The sequence below is a fragment of the Equus quagga genome, chromosome 21 (genome assembly GCF_021613505.1).
Source record: "Equus quagga isolate Etosha38 chromosome 21, UCLA_HA_Equagga_1.0, whole genome shotgun sequence".
NCBI lineage: Eukaryota > Metazoa > Chordata > Mammalia > Perissodactyla > Equidae > Equus > Equus quagga.
In genome coordinates this window covers 3,792,506-3,811,722 of record NC_060287.1, presented here as the reverse complement: position 1 = coordinate 3,811,722, position 19,217 = coordinate 3,792,506, and the positions used below count along the sequence as shown (strand labels likewise).

Sequence of the window (19,217 nt, the reverse complement as noted above, 5' to 3'; positions counted from 1 at the left end):
CTTAATGCAAAGAATGCAATTCAGTTCACTTCAATAAATATTTATTAAGGACCATTATATTAAAAAATTTTTAAAAGCCAGTTTTATTGCATAACATTCTACGTTTTGTGGACCCTGGTTAATCTAGATGATGTAGTTTTTCTTTGTCCTTTAGCTTTCCTATATGTGTCCTGATTATATATTTTGTTTACATCTGACCTTTTATAAGGGTATTTTTCTAAAAGTTGTATTTTCAATTATGATCATTTACTTTTAAAATATGTAGTATCTATATATGCTATCCTACATAAACTGTCAAGGACCTGAACAGTTGATAATTTATTGTATTTTTTTCTTATCCTTATAGATCTTCTGCCTCTATTAAGCAAATTTACCTAGATGATTGGTTCTCAGCCACCAGTGATTTAGTGCCCTGGGGAATATATGGCAATGTCTGGGAACAATGTAGTCACTTGGGGAGCACTGGTATCCATTACGTAGAGTCCAAGGATGCTGCTAAACATCGTATAATACACGGGAGAGTACCTCACAACAATAAATTACCCAGCTCAAAAAATGTCGGTAGTGCTAAGATTGAGAAATTCTGAGTCCTAGACTATCCCTGGGGCATTTAACCTTAACATAAAAACTAGGAATGGACTGTGCATTTTTCCTCTTAGGCAAATGACAGTGGTTCAATTGTCTTTATTTTTACCCTACTCCGAACAACCCTCCGTTGAAGAAAACTCTTTTACCATTCCGACTGTTTACCAGTATTTTAATCAGAAACAAGATATTAGGTTTTTTTCCTTTAAAACATAAATATGTTGATGATAACAATGACTGACATAACATCTGTGAAATTTTGAACCAAAAATTTGCTCAGCTTTCAATGCTTTTACTATGCTATTGATGCTGTTTGCTAAAGTAAATATCCAGACTTCATTCATTTATCAAAATTTGGGCATTCTATAATACAACCAAACATTTATCTAGTATCTTAATTTCCAATCCCTTTGGATGTAGTCTTCTGTCATCAAGAACAAGTTTCTGGCTGCTATGAAATTGAGTTTGCCTTTTTCAAATAGTTTGAGCACAATTGTCATTTAGTGAAATAAACACGGTTCCATTATTTCTTAATGTCTTCCTTAACAAGTATAAGATTAGACTACATCTCACAAACTCCCATTGGGCAGCACTTAAGAAGTGAGTAATATTTCTGCCTGCCAAAGTCAAGTAATCCCAAATGTAAGTAATTTACAGAAAGTCATCGGGGACTGTTACAATAGACATATTGCAATATGTCACTGGAAATCAGCATCTCCCCACATGTTTGATCAACAGCCAGATGGAAGCTTTTATCACATTTATTTAATCTGAAATACACATGGTAATTACACTGGACCTTTGATTCAAGGCCTTATTAGTGCCTCAAGAGAAGTCAGGAAATGAGTTTGTCAGTTGCAAACTGATGTATTCATGACCCTCTGGGTAGAATTTACGTCTATCACTGCCTAGACTACAGTATTACTACAAACCACATTGCACCTCAAGCAAGTAAGAAAAAGTACAAGCTTTGTCAACCTACATAAGAGAAGAAAGGGGTTCCTGATCAGTCCCAAATATTGCTTATTCTCCTGTTCACTCATGTTACTCTGGTCTCCCTCCAATTTGTGATGAGTGAGTAAAGTGCAATATAAATTGTATGATCAATGTCTTACAAAATAAAATTAAACAAAACACCAACAAAAGCACATTGAAGTGAAATACTCCGACATTTCTAGTCCCAAACTCAGGATCCTGGATATCTGTTATACTTCAATTTATTGGAAGTGAATGTATGTGAGGTTTTCCTGGATTAGTGATAGGAAAAGGAAGATATGACAGTGGCCACTTCTCAGAATTTTCCAACTAAGAAAATTCTGGATAGCAAAACTTTAATATTGGATAATTAAGTCCTGACTGTTCAACTTCAATATTTTTATATCGTACTAAAACGTGAATAAGCAAAGCTGCACCATATTAGTTGTATAAAAAACATTGAAATTATATTCCTGTTAAAAGGAAGTTCTCTGGAGGATGGGAGTAGTCGAAGACTTCAACTTAATTTACATATTTCTTTAACATTTGCAAATTTGTTTACGATTATGTCATTTTATTTTCAAAGTCATAAAAGGGAATTTGAAAAAAGAAATGTACACACACACATATAGCCTTCCAAAAGTGTTCACAAAAATATGGCATTTTCCAATACAGTGTGGATATTTTTCAAGGGAAAAATGTAATTAAATTCTTGAAATCCATAAAGCAGATGATTACTAAAAAAAGAAAAATAATAGGTTTCTATTAATATAGATGACATAACTAATGAGAAATAGTTAATTAAATCACATGTGCATTCTGAAATGACTTCAAAAATTTCATTGCTTGATCAAAATTCCATTAATGGTTATTACTGGTGTCCTAATAAACTCACATAAGATATTTTATTCTAATTAAAATGCTAATTAAAAAACATAAAATTGCCCTATCAATAATTTATCTTTTTTTTTCACTTTAAGCCAATATGGTATACACTACAGCTATTTTGTGGCTATCTCACATCTCAATTGAGAATATCTTTAAGTTTAGTGACCTTTTTATTTCTATTAACATCACTACTATTATCTCAAATTAGGATAGACCTTTAAAAATATCAATTATATAAACAAGCATAACATATATTGACTATTTACTCTGTGCTGGGCACCATGCTAAGAACTTTCCATGTCAAATCCCGTTTCACCTTCACGATAATTCTATAAGACAGATGATCAGTAAAGACAATAAGTTACAGAGGAGTAACCGAAGGCTCAGCGAGAGTAAACTGAATTACTCAGGGTCGCTCAGTTCATACCTGGTTGAGTCCAGTTTGAGCCTCTCTGACTATAAGAGAGATTTTGTTGAGACGATTGTTCATTTAGTGTCGCATTTTTATGGTGAGTCTTTTTTTCCAAAAAAGGCAAGTTTTTAAACTCTTCTTTGGTAAAGAAATGTTTTAAGACTCATGCTTTTTTTCTGTTTTATACTTACAAGTACATATAGCAACAACAGAAACTCTTACAGGTAATATAGTACTTAAAATTCCTTTCATATGTAAGGTTAAAAAAGTAGTTGCAAGTCATTGAACAAAATGGAAAAGCAGACATTAACATTTTTGGTGCTGAGCTGTAGCCTTACAATATGACCTTGAGAACATAGCTTAATTCTCTGTTATTTTGTTGATGTGTTATCTTGCAAGACAATTTGAATTCTTGGTGAATGACAGATGCTAGCAAAGAATGCAGAAAAAGTAGTTTTATCTGGAGGTAGGAGAAAAGGAAAAGAAAGGAATTAAAACAACACTCCACTTATAATAGAAACAGAAATAGACAATTATGCTAAATTTGGAAGAATGACTATGACTACATTAGGTTTCCAGTCACTATTAGAATATGATTTATTTTAGATTATATATTTAATGATATCTATGAAGGATATAATCTCTTTCTCTAATTGTATGTGTCTTGCTTAAGTAGAGGAAAGATATGAGGCTCTGTCATTAAAATTCTAGAACATTCTTAAGTATTAGGTACCACTTGAAAAGATTTTAGAAATCTGCTTTTATGACCATAAGACATAGTTCAGAATATAGAGTACAGTTATGTTAACGTCGCCATTCAATGTTTCTTCAGTTTGGTTTAAATGACCTTAGTGAATGCATCTCAGAGCTTTTAGTTAGGTCTTTCATTGATGTGCTTGGATTACAAAGTGCTGTGTAATAATTGTTAAAATGAATAATTATATGTTATGCATAACAGGAATTTAGACCCACTGCTTTTTAACAACGGTGTAGGACAAAATTCTACATATAATCATACTTCATATTAACTTATAAGGGCGGAATTACATTATACATATATCTGTCACTTGTTAATATTTAAATCAGTTTCCTCTGTTACAGGCTTAGTTAGTTGCATTTTGCATACCTATTTCTTCGATTAAAAAAAGCCAGTCTATTAATTCATGAAGTATGTAAATTTCATGTATGCTTAAATTGAAAGCATTGTCATAACTTCAGCATGGTATATTTCATGTAAACATTCTTTTCACTTATTTTGAGAACAGTACACTTTATTTTATACTCACAAACATGCACACAACTACTTCTGTCATTATTTTCAGTGTCTCAATCTGCAAGCTAACTACCTGATCATTAAATTCTTAAGGAAAGTGAGGATATAACAGCTCCTGACAGGTGTCAAATACACTAATTACATACAGTGGAGCCAGATCTCCAAGAGTTAAGTACACTGGCATTTTACACTAATATCTTCCTCAAAATTTGTGCTAGAAATAATCATTAAATTTGATACGGCCCTCTTTCCAAGTTCTTTCTATAGTTGGGTAAATAAATCTACCCCATGTATCCAAGAATAATAAGCGACATTCTGAATTGCTTTCTGTAATATTGTATTTGAGATATCCTAGTGCATTTTTTCATTCTAACTCAATTAAATTGAGACTAAATTTTGCTTGTAAGTTAATAATTTTAACTCTAAACATATCTTTCTACACTACCTTTTGGATCTAAATAGCTTTATTTGTGAATTTGCCAAATCTATCTGCCATTTACAGCTTTGGACATTTTGGAAAACAACTTCTGGATTCTGGGCTGAGGAGAAAACTCAAGCGATGCTTGGTCTTTGACTCTTCTCTCCCAACTTTCTCATGGAATAGTCTCAGAAGAGAATATAACACAGAGAGGAAAGAATCTCAGGAAAGCAATCCTTCTGAGACCGGGGAAAGTTGTTCACAAGAACATTCTATTCAGGCATCCATAAGATAAGCAGTTACTTTTTAATGCATGTTAGTCCTGGTGTAGCCTCTTGATAGCAGTTTACCTCCTATGAAAGTGCTCTCACACCAGGCTAACTCTGCTTGCATTAACTTCTGTTTTCAGTGTAGAACTTGATGAAAAAACCATTTGTTAAATATGTACTATAAAATCTACTGAACTTGGTATGAAAATAACAAGTATGTGGCAAGACTGACTTATGGATAAAATGAGTCAATATGCATTTAATAAATTTAATAAAGTGATAAGAATAACGCTTTTGAAAATAGTAACCATTATTATTATTATATTTTATGGGACAGGTGTTGTACTAAGACTTTTACATGTGTTACCTCATCTAATCCACACAAAAGCTCTATGTGGCTCATACTACTATTATCCTGTGTGCTGTGTGCAAACTGAAGCAGAAAGAGGTTAAGTAACGTATTGATCATAGAGCTAGTGTAGAAAGGACCAGTTAGGGCAAGATGGGAGAGATTTACTTTCTATTTGAACATTATTTAGTATGAGAAAAAACAACAGAGTGAGATTCTGGTGAGCTTAAGATTTTAATATTTAAGCCATGCACAGGCCTTTCCCACTGGTATGAGATGGTCTCTCCTAAACAGTATATAGAGAGGACATGCACATTGTGTTCTGCTGAATATTGTAACTGGGGAACGGGTTCAATGACCATTCACAGTGATTTTAAAAACTTATATGAGCATAATTAATATGACTATTATAATTATCACTAGAATAATCAGTTCAAAAACAATAATACAAGGCAAGTTGTTTAACTGAATTGACTAGTGATATAGGACACATTTCAGAGGTGACTGGTTTATAAAGGGAAATTATTTTACTAGAAATGATATTGTGTTTCTAGTATATTAGCCAATAAAAAAATGCACCTGTTTCTACACTTCATCTTTCCCCACCATTTTAAATGTTAATTCTTCCATCACAATCATTTCTGCATATGGTCAGACATCATAAACAAGTGGTACAGGCTAAAGCTTTTAGAATAATGTTGAACATTATAAATAATCTTACTGTCAAAAATTTATTCTCTATATTTTCTAGTATTTTAAAAATAAATCTGTCCTATTATTGTTGTTTCCTCTGAAAGTCTACTTAATTTATCATCTGTCTTTGTTTTAGTTTAGTTTACAAAGAAATGTGCTTAAATCTAGATTTTACTTTTCTGCAGAAATCATTACATATAATTTACTTAACCTCTAGTCTGCTCAAAAATACTTTAATTCATCTTTTTAGATTTGCACAGAGTACATTGCCAAAACAGACATATGGCAATGTCATATCCTAGTCATTTGTCTTCCTTCTTAATGGTTGTTCCCATTTATTCATTTATGTGTGTGGGCTGAGACCAGTGATGTGCAAAGAGTTAGGTATTGTTGACATTGAAGGCAGAACAGCTCCTATTTAGAAAGACACGAGGCAACAGAATAAAGAACAGCAGCTTCTACAGGTCACATAAATGTAAAGGAAATTTGTCACTGTAGAATGAATTTGAGTATATTTTTCCTGAAAGAAATGACACAAAACCATAAAATGCAGTATAGTCTCTAATCTTATAAAGCTCATTATTTTATTCACATCAAATTTATTGAGCAACTATTTGATGTGACTTATATTCACAGATTCCATATAACCTGATTTTAACAATAACTCTTTGAGAAAGGCAGAGCAGGTACGTATCCTTATTTATAGATGTAGAAATTGAGATGCTAAGAAGGTCAAACTGAAAGTAGTACTTAAGTCTTAGGATTCTGAGTGTGATACTACTTCGGATCTTCTCTGATCTTAAAGAGAGACGACGGTTTAATGCAGGAAAATTACATTCTAAGTCAGATGCCTAATGGATAATGTGGCTGACTTTTCCAAGTGGCAAATAACCCCATGGTTACCCAAAACTTAGTCTGTTCTCCCTTTGATCATATAGATAACCTTAAAAACCATTCCTTTCTTTCACCTTCCTCCTGTTATCACGCAGGTAAGCTCCTTGTGGCAATTCTCTCCCCTTTGGGATACCTGCTAAAGAAGGGGAAGCATTGTGCGAGGGGCCCTCAGTCCTAACAGCTACACTACACTGCTGCCCGAGAGTCCTGTCGGGATTGGTTCAGTTCTTCAGAGCTGAACAGTTTCCTCATTTCAGTAGGCAAGGAAATACTCTCCAAAGTTCACCAAAGAGAGAAAGATCAGTGAAATGAAGAAAATTATGCTAGAACTTACTTTACCTAAAAATAAGAACACTTTTTTAAGAAAAGTTTTCCACTCAAATTTTTGTTCTCAAGGACAAATAAAGTATCTTATTCAAGTATATATCTCGTTTGCACCCAGCACATTATTAACTATTATATAAGTTAATAAAGTCAATTCTTACATACTTAGGAAAACTTTAAGTCACAAATATTGATGAGCAGATCCTGAGAAGAGACAGTTCTCAGAAGAGGGGATCTGCAGCCCAGCGCATGGCCTTAGTGTGGAGCAGCAGCTCTTCACGGCCACGTCTCTGACAACCGCACTTCACTTGCTGAAACGTTTTATAATTTGATTATACCTCTAAGCCAAACAACCTCGAAATACTAAATTCAAAACAAAACAAACAAAACAGTGATTTTATAATTACTGTCAAAACCTTTCTGAATAGGAAGTCTGTACTATTATCCATAGATACGTGGCAGCATTTGTTGTTTATGAGCCTGATCTGGAAACACATTTACAGTACAATAAACACATTTTGAAGAGGAAAAGCTAAGTTTGTGCATGTTGGGATTTTCTTCCTATTATTGAAAACCTGCTGTATGCTGTGTAGCCTTAATTTAGAACCCACAGATTGAGTCCCTGTACCCATTGTTTATAGTTAAAATTATGTGTAAAGGATGCACACACACAAAGGACAACATATTGTCATGTTTCTCTCCTTTAGAGACTGTTCGTAAGTATTTTTGTCAGAAGTAGTAATTGTACATAAAATTAGAAGATCATAGATGACCCTTGAGTGAAGCTAGCGATATATTCCTCTCCAGGGACTTTGCTGATGTCATCCACTGCCAAAGGACAGGGTATTTTTTCTCCATAAATTATGTATAACCATTTCTAATGTTTACCATGGTGACCCTCTTTCTGAAGCTTTACTCTATTTAAAGACGGGAAAGTAGGCTCTTAAATACATTTTAAAAAATTCAAACAATGTTAGAATCAAATTATACAAAGCATGAAGTACAAATCTAGATGAGTCATTTTTCCTTAGCAGTAATTTCTAAAATATTTAGATGGTAACCATATTGTTACATTTTAAACAAATATGTTAATACCTTGAAGGAGCAGTGATCCATTGCTCAGCACAGCAACTTACTATCTAAAGATCCACGTTCTGTCTGGAATTCAGCATAAGAATTTAATACTATCCAGTCACTCACTCAATTTGCTTGATTCTAAGAACTATGTAAAAATGCTTTTGTAGCTGTGTTACAAGTGCAAGATGCAGGTATTATCTTCAAGAAGACTAATATCTTTGGGGAAAGATAAAACTAAAGCAAGTGGAGTAATTCAAGAGAAAAAACTTCTGAATGAAATAACTCAGGGCTCATTGACATGGAGAGACGGATTTCTGTTGTTTGGACGCTGCGTACACGGAGGGAAAGTAAAACGTCTTCCATGATGAAGAATCGGCACTAACAGGAGGTTATGTAGCATGGAATGGCATTGAATTCCTCTTCATGAGAGAAGAAAAGAGAAGACAATTATGGGAAAAGACACAACACTAAAAATTACCTCAACAAACTCTTGTTCTCAAAATAGGAGTCATCTGACGCATTCTAAAAACTGACTTTCAAAATTATTTTTAAAGCTTTTCAAAAATTATTCCAAAAACTTGCTTAAGTTTATCAATCTTTATATTAATAATAACTATGATTTTATGAGGCAACACTTTACATGCATTAAATAAAATAAGCCATTTATAACCCAGAACCTGGCACAGATTAAATACTCAGTAATTATTCTCTCATTTAGTCTTCACCCATCAGACTCTCACCAGATTCATTTTATCCAATTGCATCTGATGCAAATGTTCCTCTGTTGATATCTCCCCCGTCTTTCAAATATTCCGACACAGAATGGTTCACATAGAGTAAAAAAGTTGAAAAAGGTAGTGTATATTTTTCTACACAGCAGTTTATGCTTTCCACCTGTTCCCTCCAGATAACTAGCATTTAGATAGTGCTTACATTACATGTGTCAGACATTCTTCTAAGCCCTTTACGTACGGTAACACTTGTAGTGTTACTTTCACTGACTTTTCTGCTTCATTTTACCACTTTCCTTCTATTTACATACAAAGTGCAACACAGTTTCTTCTAAAGACTGATTTCATCTGATGCTCTTGATGTCGGTCATTACATCTTAATCACTATGAAACTTTGGTATGTGAGTGGATAGAGGGCAGAGGTTTGCAGTGTAGCTCGCTGTGGTACCTAATGCAATGCACAACTCAATTTCAGGTAACTCATTCAAAGGGCTTGATCTGTGCAGTCTTGGGTGTGATACATGTCAACAGCTCTTTGGCTGAGGATGAGTATGGATTATTCAGACTTCCCCAAATCTATTTCCCATTGCCTTAAATTTGTATATAATTCAAGTGAGATAGGACATGAAAAAGATCGTGCTAGAGTTTCTATATTAGTTAGTTCAGGCTTCCATGCTAAAATACCACAGACTGAATGACTTAAACAACGGAAGTTTATTTGTCACAGTTCTGGAGGCTGGAAGACCAAGATCGGAGCGCCACAATGGTTGGGTTCTGGTGAAAGCTCTCGTCCTAGCTTGCAGACAGCTGCCTTCAAGTGATATGCTTACCTGGCAGAGAACGAGAGAGAGAGAGAAAAAGAGAAAGTGAAAGAGAGCTCTCTGGTACCTTTTCTTGTAAGGGCACTAATCTCATCATGAGGGCCCCACTATCATGACCTCATTAAACCTAGTTTTCTCCCAAAAGCCCCATCTCCAAATACCATCACATTAGGAGTTAGGGCTTCAGGAAGTGAGTTGGGGGGGGGCGGTGCACAATTCAGTACACAGCAGTTTCTTAATAAAGAAAATTCTATTTTCTGATGTCTAAATATGCTATAAAAGTACATTCCTAGCAAAGAGATAGGGAATTAACTAATAATGTTAAATGTCATTTGTGACGCAGAATCACTCATACACAGGAACTAAACTTGAAAAGTCATCTGTGCTTTCTGCTTCTAAAGGTAATACTCCCAGTTTTACACATATTTTCCTGAGTTTAATTTGATAATTTCAAACCATTTTATTGTTAAAATGAAATTTCTCCAAGAGTGTTCAATCACTTCTAAAAAAAAGTATAAACTCCCAAATGGGAAGAGAATATCAATATAAGTGGTTTTATTTTTGAAGTGGCTCTTACCATACATTCCAATATCGCATTTGATCCACCTTTCTTCTCCTCTGTTCTTGGTTCATTTAGCTCTAATGGAACTAATGGAACTAGCTCTAATGGAACTGTGTTTGGCGACTTTTGCATTGAGGGGCACTTGTTTCTCTTCACTAATTCCTCTTCTGTTCATTCCAGCTTTTCCTCACTCTTCTCTTTTTCATTGAATGCTATTCCTAGATTTATCAAAGATTTCTCTTGACTTTAACTTCAGACTTAATTAGCAACTTTCTAGTCTACTATTTAATTCACTGCTCCATATTTATTTCTGAATTAATGCTGCACTATTGATAAGGAACCTGTTGTCTGAACCCTGACATTTAAACAGTTTTGTAAATAGTTTTTATTAGATTAGAAAACAGTAAAAATTTCTTGCCAACCTCATGAATAGGTAAATTAGTATGCTTATCACTCTACGTGTCCTTAGATTTTTATCATTGTTTTAAAAAAATTATAGTTGTTAATCCAAATTTGGCTTTGAAAATGTATTTGCTTTAATATAAAATGACAATTATTTTCTTTTAAAAATGGTCTTGGAGCCTAATTTTAAAATATTTACATGAAATGATTTTAATTTCAGTTCTTATCTACCATTTTATTCAAACTGGAAATCATATATGATAATTTTAAAAAGATATTTATGTCAAATAATTCTAAAATGAATTAAAAACTATGTAGCATTTATGATTTCTGCATGCTATGATCCTAGAATGTCAGATATTTTTTCTTTAGAGTTGATACGCCTTATTTTAAGGGGAAAAATAAATGATAGACTAACCACTTGATAATAGAAATCCTCAGCAATGATAGAATTACATAATTTAGGATTTCTCCACATTAAGATTTTAAATAAAACTCTGCTTTATTTTCTACTCTTCTAAATATCAGAAATTACTAACCCTAAATATTATTTGACACAATTTTCTCTTTGAGATCCTTTATTGAGTCCAATAACCCTAACTGAAGATGCTAAACACAGAGAGTTTTAATTCTACAATATTCTTTGTGTTTTTGTGTTGTCAAGTAAAAGAGACTGCTAATACATCGCCAAATCTATTGGAATTTACTCGCTCCAGTATTGACAGGAACTCTAGCAAATCAGGGCTAACACTCAAGAATGAATAATGGTCTTTAAAGATATTTGATATACTTATCTGAATAATAATACAGACTTGGCTATCTGTAAAGAAATTTCAGAAGGTTGTACTTCATCTTTTTATTGCTATGACAGTAGGAGAGGAATGAGAGAAAAGATATATGAGAGATTCCTGCTGAGACTTAGCCATTTAAATTATGTATGCTCTCTGCATTCAGGGGATACTTACCTGATCCTCAAGGTCAATCACTTGTTTTAGTAATTAAAAATAGAATTAATGATAAACTTTTAGTTTTAACAGTTATGGGGGGGATAAAAAGCATAACCAACAGTGTTGGCTTTTTTGAAAAAAAAATTACAAGTCGATATACAAAAGTAGCATTCTCTATACCCATACTATCTTTGAAATCTTAAAAATCCTAGGACCATATGTTGACTTATTTTGTCGATCAAATGAAGGCTACAGGTTGAAGTGTTTCCTTCGTTGATTGTAAGAGCATATGTAGAACATTCTCGAATAGGGTCAAACAAGTGTGTGTTAATAGATTACTCTCACTGAAAGACAATAATATGTCTATAAATGCATCTGAAACCAAGTGAAAATATATGCAGTGATGAACATGATAAATTTAAATTGATCCGAAACAAATTCTAACACATCAAATTGTCTTACTGCAAAAAAAAGGGGGGGATGACCTACATATTATCTGAGGTTCTACTGTGAAAGTGAAGGTTGTAGGCAAAAATATATGAAATAAATCAATGAAATCTCTCACCATAATGATTTATATCCAAAGGCTCTTTCTCTACTCCATCCGCTATATACAGATGTCATATGATCCATATTTCGGTTACAAGAATAGTTTCTGTAGTTGGATTGATCTGCAGCATTACAGCTGAGCAGGAATAAAGACCAGCATCAGAACAGAGAACACTTCAAAACATCTCAACGTTAAGAATTAAAATACAGAGTAAAAGAAGAGAAATAATGTATGCTCAGCAAAAACAAACATTGTCCCAGATGTATAAATGGAATTGTTATACTAAAATGAAAAAAGTATTATAAAGCTACCATTTTTTATTATCAATATGATAAAACTGTTTAAAACATCTACTAAGTATGGAGTGGGATTAAATAGAGACTGTAGTTAAACCAAAGTCACAATTAATAAAAAAATCCTTTTGGAAGAAATAAGAAGAAAAATCAGTGATAAAAAATCAAATCAACTAAACAGAGGATAAACTTAGGAAATATAACTAAAACAAAATGAAAATTAGTAAGAGGATTATAAAAATAAGAAAGATGGAATGACATGTATGTGACATAAAATATGGAGTTTCTACCAAGTGCATAATTGGATTTTCCAAGAAAGAAAATAGAATAATAATTATTAATCAAAAGTAGAGTAGAAAAAAGAATTCATAAGCCAAAAACAAATGAACTAATCTGATTTTAATAAAAAAGTAGATTGAAAATGATGCAAAACTCTGACTAGAGATAAACTGCAAAATATATGTAGGTAAAATATCTAAATATAGTGGAAGAAAAAACCAAAGAATTCTGATAGCAATCATGCAGAGAAGACAGGTCACTTAAAAAAGAATGGAAAACAAAAACCTGAACAATTTCAGGTTTATTTGAGGAGAAAGGAGAGGCAAAACAAATATTCAAGACACTGACATATTGTTCTGAATTATTAAGTCAAAAAGATAAAAATCTGGGCTTTTTTAGCCAGTTAAGTGTTTATTCATAATAAAACAATACTTAGATAGTCAAAGTTCAAGGATGTTGTTACCATGAAATTTTCTTTTGACAAGATGTGTGCTACGTATCATCAAGGGATGAATATCTTTGCTATCAAATTTCAGGGAAATAGGAACTGTAAAAGTAACTCTAGCTGTTGAGATGAGGAAAGAGACCAACACTGTCAAAAGGAGGATTGTAACTAGTCCATTTAGATTTTTTATTCAATTCTGACATCATCAGAATCAGGATGATATTGTCATTATTGTACACAAAGCACTAACTAGTGCAGTAGAAAAAAGGAAAATATAGTCCTGATATCCATAATAGAAAGAAAAACTTTAAGGGAACAACTGAAACATTATTTAAACTGGAAGGAAAATTAAGTAAATTTGATGGTCAGGAAATAAAAATGATAAATATAATCTTGACAAATACTAGACATAATCTTTAGAAAATAAAGGAAAAAAGGAAAAATGAATGGCACTACAAGAAATAAGTTATAAAGTTTAATGAAAAGGTAATAACATTTTAAAATATTTTTAAAACAATATTAAAATTTTCAAATTATTAAATATTAAAATATTTAAAATTGGAAATATTAAAAATCTATGCCACTTAATAGAAAACACTAAAGATTTGAATGATTGAAGAATCATACTATGATCCTGGAAAATGCACTATACAAAAGAAAATCTATCTATAATTAGTATAATCTCAATAAATGATCTGTTGTAGTTTTGTTTCTTGCAAAATTATTCTGAACCTGATCTAAGAGTTCTCCTCCAAGACATTAAAATGATTTTTAAAACTACAATGCTAGCTGCCCAACAAATTGAGATTCTACCCAGCTAAACAATGATTTCTCCCAATATAGTCTCCGAACCCCAGAGAGTGTGCGCTCCTATTGGAAGGTGAAGAGAACAGGGTATGGAGTCCTGTGGGCTGGTACTCAATGATCTTCGGGAGAGGAGAGAGAAGACGGGTGGCCTTGAGAGAGCTCAGACTGGTGGATCTGTTGGAGAGGATTTGGATCACCTTAGTTTTCATTCTCCCCATCTCCAACACTCAGATTCCCCTGAAAACTCCAACAAGCCTCCTGAAGAAAAAAGATTTCATTTTGCCGTAGGCTATTTTTTTTCTTCTATTCATCCCTCCACATTGACCTAAAGGAACACAGCTTAGGTTTTCAAAGTTGTCAAATGCCTTTATTTTGAGAAACATAAAAACTGAAAACATAACTTCAAGATTATTTCTAGACTGATTTTTTTTTTAATCAAAGTTAGTTCTTCAGTTTCAGTCAGAATCAGAACCTATACAGGAACTGGAGATACTGAATCTATATTATAATTTTTTAAAAACCCTGTGATACTAGTGTAGGATTGCATGTATAGATCCCTCAAATAAAATAAACTAGAACATGCAGAAACATAATATATGTAGACATTTAGTTTATGGTAAGTGGTAAACGCTATTGATGAAAGTAATAGTGTGGGGGACAACTGGCTGTCAAATAAGAATTAAAGATATATTTTACATTTTAGCCTCAAACTATAGACCAAAATACATTTTAGATGGATTAAAGTATAATAATAAAAGTGTTGGATGACCACATAAATCTGTAAGTGTACAATCTTATCATGGCAAAAGCATTTCAAATCACGACCCACAAGTCAGACATCATAACACAAAAGTTTGATAGATTTAATTACATAAAATTGTAAGATTTATCTATGGCTGAGAAGATCAAAAATGAAGAATAAATTTTTAACAATTGCTAAAAGTGTTCATCCTTTATGTAGAGAGCTATTAAAACAGAAAATTTGAGTGGGAAAATGGTGAAACTCCATAAAAAACATTGCAAAATTAATGAATTGATATGGGCAAAAATATTTTGACGCATTTATGTAAACTTATAATTTAATAAATACAAAATATTTAATACCTTTCAGTATTAGATTGGCAAAATATTTTTAATTATATTATCTAATGTTAGTACTGTATGGGGAAAAGAACCCTGGGTGCAGTTCGCAGAGGGTTAATTTGTGTAATCTTTCTGTAATATAATTTGGTGATATTTATCAAAAGTCTTCACTTCTTTGATCCAGCAATACCACTTCTCAGAATTTCCCTTCAGGCAATAAGACAGGCACAGAGATGTATGAACGAGTGATTTCTCACTTCCCAAAAAGAGTGCTCAGCTTTGAGAGACATTCAACAAATAAAACGGATGTGATTTATGATGCTCTGTATTTGGAGACTTGAGAAAGTGGTAGGAGTTGAAGCTGATTGTAAAGTATCTAAGCAAGGAGCAGGAAGAGGGATTTCAGAGGCGTGGCAAGTTTATTTTTTGCCTTTTTTTTTCTTTGAGATTTATAGTCAATGCCAGAAATTAAAGGAAATACAAAAAACTATCTAATAGGAAACTAAACAATAGCTGCTGTAACAGATTAACTTTAATACTCAGTGTTTTGAAAATAAAGTTTTAGTTTTTCCTCAAGCAGTTCAATACATGTATTTGTAGTTGGGCAATTTTCTTCCAGGTGGAGATTCAGTGACCCACGGCTTCGCTTCTTGTGGCTCCCTCATTTTCAACCTATCTCTCCCAAGACCACCCTGGAGGGTTACACATGGAAAGTTTTTATTGGCTGGGCCTTCACTCAGTTGTCTAGAACACAAATCACATGGTTATATCCAATGGCAAGCAAAGCTTGAAAATGTTCAGCTCTGTGCACTGAAAGAAAAGGAAACAAGTTTGTTGTCAGAGATTTCTAGCTCAATATTCAATATTCAATAGATCAATATTCTCTTTTCACCTCTTTTCCCTCTGCAAACCACTACCCTACCCTGTCCAAAGAGACAACCTAAAGTCCCATCAAGCCAATGTACCCAACTCAAAGACCAAGGTCCTCAGATATGCACAATCCTCTTCATCATATCTGGATGCATTAGTCCAGGCACAGATGAACCAAAAGGAAGTTATTAATGCTCCTCTCCACCCAGACACAAAACACAATGATAGAACAGAGCCAGGAGAAGTGATTCTTAATATAAATGACCCCGTTTGGAAATAAAAGAAGAATGGGAAACACTGAGTAGTCACTTATCCACAGCAATTATGAAAACATGCCAGACAGACATCAAAAGAGCCCTCTGCCTTGACCATAGTTGTAGTTCTTTGAAGAAACTGGAATCTCCTCTGTTCCTTCTTTTCTGCTTTCCCCAATTCTACCCTCCAGGAAGTTCAGCCTTGTCAGTCATACTGCATGGCCACATCTGAAGTGGGTGTTTGGGAATATGGCCTCCATGTGGACTACACAGCTTTTATAGTTAACTCCTTGCTTTTTCCAAGTTTGGAGATCCAAAGGTTGTTTGAAGTTTCAAATAGTCATACTTTTTTATTCTATCTGGACACATGCTTCTTTGGCCCAATGTTTCCATTAAAAACACGTTAGACTCCTAATCTATTTGTCATATTCATGTGCCTATAATCACACTCCAAGATCTTTTGAAGGCATAATTGCCAAGCCTAATTTATTTCTTCACTTTCTTCCTCCTCTAAATCCCTCTTCTGGACTATAAGCAACTATGATGAGGCTGTCTGCAACAGTGGGAGGGTGGGCAGTACACTCAATCTGATCTTTGCCTTAGGGCTGAGCTTTTCATGGATTTTCTTGCTCAAAACTTCACTCAGTTTTATCCCTTATTGTGCAACTTCTACAAATAGTTGATTTTCCAAACTTTTGAGTATCCAAATGTGTGGGTTTTCTTTTGATGTTTTTTTTTTTTTTTTTTTTGGTTTCTACTTGAAAACAGGCTACCCTTTACTGGGCTCATTTCTTTCCTGTACTGTCTTACTAAAGGCAGAATGTAAAAGTATGTCATTAATGTTTATCTTTCCAAACACTTCCTCGAAAGCTACACAGCGAACAGGCACTTAATCCTCAACATTGAGTATTCATTTTCCTCCTTCTATCAATAACACTTAACAGTTTCTATCACCCTCCTTTCCTTGAAATACGTTCTTCCCTTTGATCAACTACAGTGTACTCTCTGGGATGTTTTCATACCTCCCTGTTGTCTCCTTCTCCATCTGCTCTGCTGGAATCACTTCCTCTTCGTGGACTTTGAATACAAGAGTTCTTCAGGGCGCAGTTTTCAGATCTCTTCTTCTCTCTATCTAGACTCACTCCCTAAGGAGTTCATCAGTTTCCATAGTTTTAAATAATGTTTCTATAATGATAAATCTCAAGTTCTCATCTCTAGCCCCAGCCTTGCCATGACATAATTTTATCTACAAAATGGTATAGTTGTGTTCATCACACGAAGAGATATACACACACACATATTTTCAGATGGAGGAGAGGAGGAAGGAGAGGCATAAAACTATGCAAAATCATATTGTGTGTATTTGTTTATCCAGTCTCCCCAGTTTAAAATGTAAGCTCTATGGCAACAGTGATTGATAAGGCAAATGTTATATCCACAGTATCTTGTATGTTATAGATACACAATAAATATTTGTTGACTAGACTATTGGTGTAATACATGTTAATGAAATTTTACTTTAATAGAAATGTGCTAATTTTCAAAATAACTCATTTTAATGCAAATATGCACTCTATGACTAAACAACACACTAGTTTGAGCAATATTTTCTTCTTTTTCCCAGATCCCAATGCTCTGGCTGGCCAGACTGGCCCTGATCATGCTCTTATAGGAGGAATAGTGGCCGTCGTTGTATTTGTCACGCTGTGTTCTATATTTCTGCTTGGTCGATACCTGGCAAGACATAAAGGTAGGTTACATTTAGTAAAGTATTCTTAATTTTGGCCAAAAAATTTCTAAAGACTAGTTTTATCATGAAATATTATATGAGTGTGTGTGTATGTGTGTGACAGAGAGAGAGGGGAAGAGAGTGAACTAAATACTAAATTGTTTCAGGGAAGTCTTAATTATTTTACTCAACTTTAAAGTCGGATTGTCTTAGCAAAATAATGTTTAGCTAATGGCCAAAAGTCACAGAATGAATCACTGGCTCAGAAAAAAAATAGAAGCAAGTTTTTAATTTCTCTCTAGGACTGAAATTCAACTATAATCTTAAGGAAGTGGTGTTTTTGTTTGTAGGTTGATGGACACACATGTGGCCACGGTAGTGAGGAAAATACATAATTTTTTTGCAATGGCCTAGGTAGCAAACTATTGATGTAATCTACTTTTAAATGGAGTTACCAAAATGAATGGTGACATATCTGATATGATCATTATCAACATCTTAACAAAGGACCCTGATTGCTACAGCTGCGGGGATCACATGGTCCATATCCAGCATTGAAGAAATCAGAGTGCTCAGTACCCAATTCCAGTTTGGCTATTGCCTCTAGTTAACCTGGCTATAGCTTTATCTACAGCATGTACCTGAAAACTGAGAAAGTCTGCAACTTTAGAAGGGTGAATTGTGTGGTTTATTTATGCCTCAGAATATGTCCCAACATAGAAGAAATCTGGCATAAGTTCCTGCCTAAATGACTGTAGCTTCAATGCTGGCTATTTTATTAGTCTCACAGAACTAACATATTTTTCTTCCAAAACCCATAGGAACGTATTTAACAAATGAAGCTAAAGGAGCTGAAGATGCACCAGATGCTGACACAGCCATTATCAATGCTGAAGGCAGCCAAGTCAATGCTGAAGAGAAAAAAGAATATTTCATTTAAAATGCAGGCCGAGATCTGAGTTTTACTTATCAGGCTGGCTGCTGGAGAAAACTGGCTGTCATCTTCCGGAATTTATTTCTACCATCTTCTGCTACCCTTATTCACTTCCATACCGTCCTGCTCTCAGTAGCCAGTGCATACCAACAATCAGCTGTCGAAAGCATCATTCTTTAATTACTGTACCATCCATAATGCAGGACATTTCTTACTGCCTAAATTCCACACCATTGCTCTTTTAACATACAGTGCTTGAATATACAGCCTTAACAATGTTAATCATCTCCTTGGATCATGGTATTAAATTGTTTTTATACATTGAAAAAAATGTATGCAGAGGTTTTTTGCCC

The 19,217-nt window shown here is 33.7% G+C and overlaps 1 protein-coding gene across 1 annotated transcript in view; it reads left to right on the top strand.

The window, feature by feature from the left end:
• CADM2 (cell adhesion molecule 2) overlaps positions 1–18,896 on the top strand; it is a 228,445-nt gene extending 209,549 nt beyond the window's left edge. Inside the window, exons 8-9 of the mRNA XM_046648286.1 lie at positions 17,826–17,951; positions 18,752–18,896. Of these exons, the coding sequence (XP_046504242.1) occupies positions 17,826–17,951; positions 18,752–18,870 (245 nt within the window). The 3' untranslated portion in view covers positions 18,871–18,896. The remainder of the gene's footprint in view (positions 1–17,825; positions 17,952–18,751) is intronic.
• Positions 18,897–19,217: the final 321 nt, after the last annotated feature.